General features: G+C 38.9%; 1 protein-coding gene across 1 annotated transcript in view; it reads right to left on the minus strand.

Moving 5' to 3' along the window:
* Positions 1-12597, minus strand: part of ankfn1a (ankyrin repeat and fibronectin type III domain containing 1a) — a 36902-nt gene that overhangs the window by 23008 nt on the left and 1297 nt on the right. The window contains exons 2-5 of the mRNA XM_028477065.1: positions 3744-3895; positions 1806-1924; positions 1451-1633; positions 954-1108 (exon numbers count right to left, since the gene is read on the minus strand). Coding sequence (XP_028332866.1) covers positions 954-1108; positions 1451-1633; positions 1806-1924; positions 3744-3752 — 466 coding nt within the window. The 5' untranslated portion in view covers positions 3753-3895. The remainder of the gene's footprint in view (positions 1-953; positions 1109-1450; positions 1634-1805; positions 1925-3743; positions 3896-12597) is intronic.

The raw sequence follows: 12597 nt of genomic DNA on the forward strand, positions 1-12597 counted from the left end.
GTCGTGAAAGTAGTTCTGCTTTTTCGGTCTTTATTTCATCAATAAAAACTATAACAGTAAATGTATCAGAATCTTCATTTGACATTTTTCACTCTTCCTTTAGTTTGAAAATATATTTTAAAAGATTTTTTTTATTTTTATATATGTATTTGTATACTTCATTTTACATGTTTATTTATTTATTATATGTTTCCCACTGCTTTGAACGATACTGAAATCCTATTTGAACCTATAAATGTATTTTATAAATGTTTGGTTAGAAAATAAAGAATAAATCCAGATGTTTTTGGATAAAATTCAGCTTTAATAATGGTGAAATGTTAAATTGATATGTGGATAAATCTAATAACACAACCTTGCTTTCTACATTATTTACATGAATACAGAATATATTTAAAGATCATGTGAACCATGTTTCTGTTTGAGTTTAACTCACTTAATCTTTGCTTTGTCATCTCATGTCATCCAGAATCATTACCTGTTTTCGTCTTATCACTGATTAGCTGTAGGAATAAATAAAATAAAATAATAATGATTGTTTCTCTTTTCAATGAGCAGCAGTTTTTGCTTAAAGTCCCAGATTTTCAAATGCACTTTGGTGTAGATATGATACCTACAAATGTACTTATTGGTCATTCTAAGCTGATTTTGTGTGAGATTAATTTTAATCATAGAACCCAGCACTAAAATAAAATAAAAAGAACCAGAACCAGAACCACGGAGTCTACAAACAGCTGAAGTACCCAGTTCAGTAATATCAACAGGGAAAAACCGCTGAAACATGTCAGTTATTAATGTTCTGTATGAAGTAAATGAATTACTATTGGACCTACTGTAAATGCTTGGAAGAGTTTGATTCCAAGTGTGCAAAACAAAGAAGTTCATCAGTGATTTCAGGAGGAACAGAGTGAGGAAAATACACATTTACATTCCTCCGTGCTGCATTCACTGACCTGCTGCGCTCCAGTGGAGTCCCCCTGGACTGGAAGCCAATCGCCGACGTTTCCTGACACCGCGGTGGGCGGAGCCTGCAGAGATCGGAGTGGAGGAAAGAACCGGCTTCACCTCGTTGGTCTGAGGCGTAGCGGCCAGCGGGGAACAAGCTGAGCTGCAGCGGAGAAGATAGACGGAAAACACCATGAAACACTTTCATTGAAATATTAAATGATGTTAATCTAAAACTGGGGGCCAAATACGAAGCAGTTTCATCCTACCTAGGCCACAGATTCTAAGCGGGAAAATGAAAAATTTCAACAAAACTCTGAACTAAAATTCATTTGACACCCATAGTCTAAATGGTCGGATTTGGTCCCTGGGCCTTGAGTTTGACACATGTGATCTATGACCTCTACACTGATCCTACAGCCTCGTTAAATAAAGGATACGAGGAGAGGGAAACATGGAGCAAAAAGTTTTTCAAAGACTTTCAACTCTGAGCTGATGGACGTACCTGAGCGGAGAGACGGCCTCGCTGCGGGGGGACACGACAGAGGAGATTGATGAGGAGGAGGGGGTGGACACTGTCTCTGAGGACGAGGACAGTTCCAGAGCAGGAGGCAGCAGCAAAGAGGATGGCATGCACAGCCATGTCTCCAGATCCAAGAACTTAGAGTAGCTCAACATCTCCAGAACACTGTAGAGAAGAACATTGCAGCCTCTGGGACTCTTTGTGTTGCATGTATTTCACACGGTAAATGTGTATGGAATCAGATTTGTCTCAAAACAAAAAGAAACAAACAAAAATTTGGGAATTTCAAACAAAAAATAAGACTTTGGTCAAAAAAGTTAGCGATGCATTCAGGTACCTCTCCTCTCCTACATCGTCCTTCTCGTCGGCGCTTTGGAAGATGCAGGAAGTCCTGGAGTCTCTCTGCGAGAGCAGAACCAAGGAGTCCTCGCAGTTCACAGACATCACTGAGCATAGCTGAGAGGTCAGAGGTCAAAAGGAGGGGGGTCAGTGATGTCATGAGTCACACAATAATAACCCAATGAAAAACACACAGTAAGAACTCATCCAAACCAACAGATTAATTGACCTTTAATTATTATATTTAGATTAATAAACCGCTCTCAGCTTCCACAATTATGAATTATTTGGACTTTTATATATAGAACACATGCATTGAACATCAATAATATTTCATACAGATGTTATTAGCTCCTGTCCCTGATTAGGCTTTGGTGTTTGGAGCACAAACATTAACACACAGAACAGACAAAATAAATGCACAATAACATCAGTGTTCATAGCTTTGTTTATCGTCTTCAGAGGATCATTTAAAATTGACTTTATTCACATTTATTTTAGGCTGTAGCTATGGATACGTTAAACGTATCCAATAAACTGCTACTCTATGGATACGCAGCGCCCCTCATTGGCCAGTTTAGGTCACATGATAGGTGCACCACGTGACTTAAAGTTCCGTCAGTTTTATTTTTGCTCATATTTATTTTTAGCTACCCGGCCAACCCTCTTATTTTAGCCCTAAACCTAACCCTAACCCAGGAAATACCCTAAAATTGTTAATTTTTTTTCGTATATGTATTTTTAAAGGTGGAGTTTGCCCTGTTAAATATGTGAAAATTAAAAAATATACATGTCAAAAGTGGAATTCGAACCCACCCCGTCCTTGAGTGAGACGCCTTAGACCACTCGGCCATTCTGACACGATCCGGAAAATGTCATCGGTTTATTGCATCTATCAACACTTTCTTTATTTTACAAGCTTAAAGACTACAGTAGGTGTAGACCAGTTTCTTTATCTAATTATTGTATTTTTTTTATTTATTTGTTGCATCAGTTTTCTTCTTATCTTATGTTAACTCATTTTAATGCGTAAATATACATTTTTTTGCACTTTAAAGTTTGTTTTTAAAATGTCAAAACACAAAATATCATAAAACAGCTGAAGCAAAACACGCTGTATATAAAAATTCAACATCAAGTCACCATTAACTAATATATTTGGTTTAACTGAACAGGGAGCATTAAATCCTAAAGGTTGAGAACTGCTAAATAACAATAATCACCTGAGATTAATGCGCATTTGATTTTCACTAATTATATCAGGCTAATGCTAACTGAGCTAACAGCCTCGTCGGTCTTACTTTTGCTATAAAAATGAACTAAACTTCACACATCATAAATACTCACTTTTTAAGGTCGACTTATTACCGGCTGTGACGAAGAGTGACCACGTGGTGTCACAACTTGTCATTTGATTGGTTAAAACAGCAAGTCTATTTCTGCTGATAATATCATATAAAGAATAATCGATAATACTTTATAACACCGTGGGTTTTCTATCTGAGCTTTTTCTTCATTTCAATTTTTCATCTTATTTTGAATTTCTATCACTGCTGCTGTAACTATGAAATTGAGGAACTAATATAGTATTACATTGTTATTTATAATTTGAGGATATAAACATCCTTTTATTATTATTATGACATCATAAAGATAAATAGAAAAGTTAATGTGAGCAACACTTAATCTGTCAATGTCAATGTATCACAGTGTTTGTGTCACGCTAATGTGGCTAATGAGCTTAATGAACACCAACACTACATGTGTATGTGTGTTTGTGTGTGTGTGATAACCCCCCCTCCCCCCATACATATACAGTGAAACAAACATACATACACACACACACAATAAAACACACACACATGCACACACATACACACAGTAAAACATACACACAGTATATTACACTCATATACAGTATAACACACACACGTACCTGTAGCATTAAAGCGTTGTTTTGAGCTTTAACTTCTCACAGATCTGAAAGTTCCTTCATTCTCTCTCTCTCTCTCTCTCTCTCTCTCTCTTTTTCTTCCTCCCTCTGTCTCTGTGTGTTCCTGGTTCTCCTGCAGAACCATGTGAGTTGTCCTGTAGGAGGTGCAAGGATCACATTTCACAGTGGTTAACTGGGCGGAGGAACCCAAAAATACTTGAGAGGAAGAGGAGGATGAGGAGAAAGGAAAGGAAAGTCCTCCCTGCTCCGCTCTTTATCTGCAGCAGCTCCTCTCATTTCAGACCCAGACCGTCCCACAGGGAGGAACCAAACTATGAGCTCAGGAAGCACAGATCACAGATTACTGCTGAGGTCTGTGTGATCAGGAGCGACAAGTTTACACACTGCAATCACACACACACACACACACACACACGACTATCAAACCTCACCATCACACACCAACCCAGAGCACACCCAGCTCCAAGGACAGGGTTCTCCTCCACAAACACCTGAACATCACACCAACACCAACAGGACAAACTTCACTCCGTCCAAACCTTTTGGATGAAACTGCTGTAAAAAGGCAGAAGAAATAAATAGTGAGATGTTTCCATGAAGCCACAGAACACCCAAATATTTAGAGAGAGACGCTCACTGTGAGAATTTTACACATTTTCCTGAAATGAAATATAAACAGGAAGTGTTTAAAACTCTAAAAGATCTATCTATCTACTGTATCTATCTATCTATCTATACGTATATTTATCTATCTATCGTATCTACTATATCTTTCTATCTATCTATATCTATCTATCTATCTATCTATCTATCTATATCAATCATATCTACTGTATCTATCTATTTATCTATCTATCTGTGTATCGTATCAACTGTATCTATCTATCTATCTATCTACCGTATCTATCTATCTATCAATTGTATCCATCTATCTATCGATATGTATATCTATCGTAGCTACTGTATCTATCTATCTATCTATCTATCTATCTATCTATCGTATCTACTGTATCTGTCCATCCATCCATCCATCCATCCATCCATCTCAGATATGGGCAACTGGCGGTCCGGGGAACACATGCGGCACTCAGCCTATTTTTATGTGGCCCTTGGCACAAAAGGAATACACAAAATAAGTCCAAAAACATCTAAAATTACAAAAAATATACTCATGTATATGCACTGTATATGTACATGTGTGTATATGTGTGGTTACTGTACTGTGTGTGTACTTGATGCAGATCGTGATCAAATATTTCAGATGTTTGTAGCCTGACGTCCTCTCTAATCCCTGAGTCGGGGCTGACAGGTGCCCCCTGAGGCCCCGCCCTCTGCTCTGAGTGTAATTTTGTGATGTGTGGTGGACAAAATCAAAATGGGAGCTTAAGTTATTAAAAGTGAGCAGCTTTAATCATTGGCTGCAGCTGTGAGGAGGATTAAAGCTGCTGCTGCTCACCACATACAGCAGAGCCACATAGAGCTGAGCCGCATAGAGAGGGATGAGGCGCCGCCGCCATGGGTTTCATGGAGTTCTACCTGGAGATCGACCCCGTCACCCTCAACCTCATCATCCTGGTGGCCAGCTACGTCATCCTGCTGCTGGTCTTCCTCATCTCCTGCATTCTCTACGACTGCAGGGGAAAAGACCCCACTAAAGAGTACACCCCGGACGCCGCCCCCCAGCCCCCCAGCCAGTCACCCATCCGCCTGCTGGTGATGCACAACTCTCCGGCATCCAACCGCTGCGAGGCTGACAGCACCGATCAGAGCCGGGACAAAGAGAGGGAGAGGGGGGAGAAGAGGAGCACGCTGGTCTGAGGGCCACCCCAGCCCTAGAAACTAGCTGATGAAGGTCAGATGTAAAATAATAAAAGTATAAATAAAGTATACGTAGATTGAAGTAATCCTGCTGTTTACATTAAACAATTGAAGAAGTTTGAATGATGTTTGTGGGTCCTGATGGCGGTCACATGACCCCAGGCAGGAGCCAATAAAAGCAGGCTTCATTATAGAAAAGTTATTGATTTTTTAAATCAAAGAAATATTGACACCATCACAAAAGGGGGAGTTTGAGATTCTTGCTTGGGGGTGTGGGTATGGGGGGCAAAAGACAGTCTCGAGATTTGCGCAAACCACAATGAAGGTAACATACACAATAATGCAAAAATTATTAGTAACATAATTTGCTAATGTTGTAAATTCATGATATATACCTTCTGCTTCATTTTTGCTGCAGTACCATACATGAAGTGCTGGGTGCAGTGTCGCTTCACCATTTACATTGTGAAGAAGAATTACGCAACAGAAAAAGAACCAACCTAAAGTCTCAAAAGTTTGGGACCATTTCACTGAAAACTTACACTACACACCTGAGGTAGAACTAACATCTGTGACATGAAACTAAGTCTAACAGTAATATGTTAGAATCAAAGTAGCAGGAAACTATTATATAAAAAAATATTTTTTTCAAATGCATTTGGGAAAACAGTAATGGCAACTTTTGACCACCCACAAACTCTGCGCATGCCAACACCAATGACAATGACAATGACTATTATTATTATTATTATTATTATTATTATTTAATGTATATATAAAGAATAGATCTGTTCCTGTGCTTAGACAGACGTAAAAAGCAGTGGTTATCAACCTTTTCAGTCTGCGTCCCCAAAAATAAAGGTTCCAGAGACCTGGGACCGCCACTGTACCTGAAGGTGGTTGAACACAGACATGAACATTGAAGAACAATCATGTGGCGACAGGGCCATCTATAAGGAGGAATAAAGGGGAGAGATTTTTGGGGCACATCCATAAAGTCAGCAAAATGATGATCCATTGTTCTATGATAACCACATTTATTTATTCAAATGAACAACATCAACTGTTATCCAGGAATCTAGGATTATTTGCACCATAGTATATAGCAGTGACGTGCCATGAGCACTAGGGTTGGGTACAGGGCATTGCAAATCGAGACCACCAATGTCGACACCAATGACAATTTCATATGTTTCGACTGGCAAGTGTTCGTCAGACAAAAATCAACATCGTAAAAGACAACTAAAGAAACATAAACAATTACTCAATATAGCCTCCATACTCTCCCAACAAGATAAAAATCATGACACGGCAGCGCATCCGTTGTTTGTGTTGGAAACAGAAACACAGAGAAAATAACAACAACAACAACAACAACAACAGCTCAGAACAGCCGGTTCAGTGAGGCGGATCCACAAAGCCAATCCTTCCTTTTGTTCTATTCACTGTGGAAAATGCAAACAATGTTCTGACCTTTCCTTTGCTGAAGGTCTGGTAGCTCAAGTGTTGGTCTCCCATCTTTTAAAAGCTGTTGTTTTTCCTCAAAAGAAAGTTTCTTTATCGTCTCTAGCGCTGTCATCCTGCCTGTAGTGTTATCCCACTCACTCGTTAGAGAACGTAGCAGCGGCCACGCTGTATCAATTCACTAATGTACTGTGAACGTACGTATAGCATTTAGCATAGCACGGTTACGTCCAAAAGCAGCGTAGCAATCTTCCTTTTTATGTAAATGGTTTTCATATTGGGGAACTGACTGCGCATGCGCAAACATATAAAAACACGCTATGCGGCCAGAGGGAGGTCAGCAATGTGCCTTTGGGAGAGGGTGTGGCCTCCTCCTGCCTTACAGGGGAGTGAGACTGTGCAGCGTATGTGCTTTACCAGGAAACAGCGATGTTTAGTCATTTGGGCTATGAGAACCACAAAATGCAGACACTTTCAAACTTATAGGTACTGTAGGCTATTGAAAAATAAATAATTCATAATTATATTATAATTAAAACAAATAATCAAAATATCAATTCACTCTTGGGTAGGCACTGCCTACCTTGCCTACCCTGACTGCACGTCACTGGTATATAGTCATCTTAAAGATGTAAATCTTTGTTATAAACAGAAATAAAATGGGTTATAACTTATAAGTGACCAAAATTAGTGGAAAAATTGGGGAAAAGGGCTCAAAGTGTCAATATTGACTTGACCTGAAAATTGTTTAAACTGACAAATAATGGGCATAACAAATCGTGAAAAGAGGTTAAAAGTGACAATAATTAATCAACATATGTGACATTAGGTGGAAAAGTGGTGGAAAGGGTTTATAGGTGCTGAAAATGTCTTGAAAGTGGAAAAGATGTGCAGAAAAGGCATTTACATTTGATGGAGAAATGGGAGTAATGTAACAAAAATTCATTAAAAGGAGCAAAAATATAGCAAGAAAAAGTGATGAAAATAGGTTAAAATATGGCAAGTTTGGTGTAGTTGCAGAAAAAGGGTAAAAATAATAAAAAATGGGCTGAAATTGTAAAAAAAAAAAAAAAAGATTTTCTTGAAGGCTTCTGGCGACCCCCTCCAAGTGTCTTGCGACCCCAAAAGGGGTCCTGACCCCAAGGTTGGGAATCCCGGGTATAAAGAATAGATCTGTGTATTGTATTGTGTATTTTTCTGGTAAGGGAGAAGGAAAACTTATTGGAACCGAATGAATACCAGAGTCCAGTCTCTCATGTTTGGGTTAGCTTAGCATGTAGCAGTGTGTGAATGTGTGAGTGTGTGTGTGTGTGTGTGTGTGTGTGTGTGGGGTCAGCCTGTGAGTGTGAATGATGAGCAGTGACGTAGGTAAATCCTCTGACGCTGGTCGAGGACCTGAGTTCGGACGCTAAAGCCTCTTTTATGTCACTAATCCCTCCATCAGGATGAGAGGCTGAGGCTCTGTTGTCTGCAGATGTGGAAGCAGATGTTTGCACACACATCTGTGCTTTGAAGGTGTCAAAGAAGGAATCTTTCAGTGGATTATACACTCCAGGGTTTTACTGTGACTGACACGTCCAAGTCCTCGTGGTGTGTTTACTATAAACAAACTAACGCTCAGTGTTTGTGTCCCTCCTCAGGGTTTCAGTCCCAGAACCTCCTTCAGACCTCCAACTTCCGTCCGCAGTCCTCCACGAGGCTTCATGAACTGACCAATCACAGACGAGCTTCAGACGTCTGTCACAGGACGGAGCTTTACGTCCTCAGGTGAAGCTGGTCTTTACATGGAAGAGTCCTGTGACCGCAGCAGGTCTGGGGTTCAGGTCCAGGTCCAGTTCATGGTCTGAATGTAGACTGGATCTACTGGTTGTAGGATGTGTTGATGGTTTTAGACTTCACTTCTTCTCTCTCACGTCTGTTCGGTGAATCCTTGGCTGATTTACAGCTGTGCTGAAGCTCTGAGGATCCTGATCCGGACCATGAGGTTCACGTTCTGGGTTCCTGTGAGACCTTCACGTTGTGAAGTGAAGGTTCAGGAGAGAACGTTTAGTTTAATTTAGGATTAATGTTGGAACCAGTCCGCTCTCTCCCGTCTAAGCATGTGTTAGACCCTCAGAGGCAGCCATGACATCCTAAAGATATTTTTCGCTCATCTCCATTTGTTCTAAGAACCCCAACAACATTGAGATTTATTTTCCCAAACTTGCCTGTTTTCTGGAGTTTCAGCCCTCTGAAAAGTCAATTTCATGACGCTTCTATAAACAGGCTGTTTTGGGGCCTACTTATGCCTATTCATGAGTGGGCGTGTCTATAGATGCAGACTTCACGCCTCGCTCTTGCGTGATCACCAAAGCCATTGTCTTTTGCTATTCACACACTGATATAACAGATACTAAAAATGGAACTGCTCCCTGAGTTCTACTCCGTGGCTGCCCACTGCTCCTCAGGGAGGGGTTAAATGCAGAGAACATATTTTGTGTATGTAGCTTTACATATATGACAATAAAGTATAATATATATTCTATATTAAACTGCAGCGTTTGTTTTACCTGTGAGCTAGTTTGAGAGGGAGGAGCTCACATTTTTATAGGGTAGGAGGAGCCAGGATTTTCAGGAGGTGACGTCAAGTAGCAAGGAAGGGAGGAAACATAACTTTTTCAACTTTGACCCTCTGAGGCTAAAATGATGTATATCACTGTAGCAAAACCATTATAAAGTGATTTTTTTTTCATAATACTCCCCCTTTAACAACCTGATGTTCTCCTGAGGGGTGTGATACGAAGCTAGATTACCTCTTATTGCGCTAAAGGATTTAATCAGTGTGTGCTGTCCTACGACGCTCACTAACGTCTTACAGAGCTAAATCATAATGGAAACTCATGCTGAACGACTAGCCTGATCGGCACCAGGTTTTGTTCTGGCTAGGATCTTAGCGAGTGCTAAAGCCCCGCCTCCTGACCTATCAGGGAAAATGACCTGCCCATTGATAGAAGATCCTGGTTGGTGCAGATCTGACAGCTGCCTTTAGGAAAGAAAGATTTTTAATGGATAAATGCAATCCTTTCATTTACTGATGACATCCTTTAGGAAAGACGTATATTTATATCTGATGGACTGATCTACAGTCAGCTGATAAAGCCTGTGTCTCTGTATGCGCGGATGGGTGAAATAATGAATGAATGAATGAATTCATCAATCCCTCATGGTGAATGTTGCTCTTCACTGTCATCATGGATTTAAATTCATTATATTTGTTTAAGATGATAAGCTGTTCCTCCTTTCTAAAGACAGTCAGATTGGTCAGATGCTGCAATCTCCACCCCTTTTATGGGAGCACGCACGTATCCAGGCTGAAAACATTTGGCTTAAATTAGCGTGTTGTTATCGACCTTCATAGGACAGCTTTTCTCTGACAGGGAAAGTTTGATTAGGTGAAGCTCGCTAACAGAGATGAATCCACGATATAATTATCTAGCTTTGCAGCATAGGTCCCTAATGTTCTCTTATTTTTCTTTTTTTTTTTTACATCTTTCTTCGGTTCTTTTTTTCTCCTGATGTTCTCCAAATTGTCTTTATTTATTAAATAAATTTTCTTTTCTTTTTTCTCCCTATGTCTTACTGATATTCTCTTATTTTACTTTATTTTTTAAAATCCGTTTTCCTTTATTTTTTTTTTCTCCTGATGTTTTGCTGATGTCCTCCTAGTGTTCTCTTCAGCTGTGAAGAAGAACCTAATGGGAGGCTTTAATGGAACTCACTCCTTTGTTTCCTCTTTGATTCAAACAAACAACATCTGCACAACAGGAGGTCATAATGTTAGGGCTGCTCACTGCTCAGTTTGTTTATTTGTTTGTTAAACTGCTTTTGAAGGGAATAAATGACCAAAGTGAAAAAAAATGTTCAGTTTGTTTCTGTCCTGTATTCTAATTTTGGTAGAAATGCACTCTAATGGTGATTAATAGTTGGAACTAATATAAAGAAGCAAGCGTGTCTGTGGTTGACATGGATGGTAAACTGTAAAATGTACGACACACACACACACACACGTATGACCAAAAGACAAACTGCACTAATCTCTGCTTCCTGAAACTAATAAATCCTCCAATCCCAACAAAAAGACTCTCAGCCCCTCCCAGCAGGTCAATCCTCTTACATAAAAATGATATGAACCGTATTATTACACACACACAGAGACACACGCACACACACGCACACAGGATTACATGGGGAGAGCAGATTGTATGGCTCTCTTTCTGTCCGTTACGTAAAAACTTCAATTCATGTTGGATGTCAACAGGACAAGAAAAAGCATCGAAAACTAAAAAATCAGACCAAACAATTTATCACATTAATCATACTAGCAACTCTCATCACCTGCTTTATCAGCCCAATAAGATTAGACCAGACATGAGCACCTGCTTTGTGCAAAGAAATTAGAATACACTAAATTTACTTCAAAATCACAAGACAACTTGAAATATAGAAAAATAAACAAAACAATGTAAAAAAAAAAGATTCCTAAAACACAAAATTGCAATGAAAATTCTAATTATCTCCAAGAACACACAAAGTGAGAGAAAAATATACAAACCCCACAACAGAATTACACAAAAACGAGTCCAACAAACACAAAATGACAAGAAAAATAAAAAATACAGCAAAAATAAACAAAAAGCAATGTAAAAATAAAATAGATAAAAAAATATTCGTAAAATACAAAATTGAAGAAAACTCCACCTAAAACACACAAAGGGAGAGAAAAATTGACAAAATCACAACAAAAATACACAATAAGGACACAAACACACAAAACACAAACCAAACAAAATTACAGCAAAAATAAATAAAATGACTCCAAAAACACAAATGAAGACTACAAAATGACAGAAAATATAAACAAAACTAACTTTAATTGACTTTAATTTCAGAATTGTGGCTTTTTTCTCTTTAATATTAATAATAATAAGAAAGATAACCCTTTTTTTCCAGTAGCCCTAATCCTCTTTTGTAAAAAAAAAAAAAAAAAATGAATCCGTTATCATTGATGAATGATTCCTCCAGAGCTGAGCTGCCCCCTGCTGACTGACTGTGGGACTCATTAGAATTAATAATAATAAAGTATAAGCAACAAACTGAACGGTTTGTTCATTGTTCGGTTGCTGCCTTCGAGCGGTCAAAAGTGGACTCACACTAAAAACCCTGGAGATGTCAATATAATTATTACATATTTTATTTCAAGGCCTTTATGGACATGCACATCTGGTATAAAGAGACCAGAAGGCATCTGATTGGTTCTTTTAATTCGGATTGAATGGCAGGAATTGGTCAGAGTTTTTACAGGATTTCAGCTGCTACAGTATGGGGGGCCGAATGTAAAAACTCAGTCTCTTTTTCATTGCAAACATTTAAATCACTTTCCACACATTTAGCATTTAGATTTATTTTTCATGTCAACACAATTTTAACAATGATATACAACTAAATGTTCAAAATATGTCAGCTATGAAACAGTAACTGAGTTTTTACATTCGGCACGCCGTAGAGGGTTTTCACC

The sequence above is a fragment of the Gouania willdenowi genome, chromosome 19, assembly GCF_900634775.1.
Source record: "Gouania willdenowi chromosome 19, fGouWil2.1, whole genome shotgun sequence".
Lineage (NCBI taxonomy): Eukaryota > Metazoa > Chordata > Actinopteri > Blenniiformes > Gobiesocidae > Gouania > Gouania willdenowi.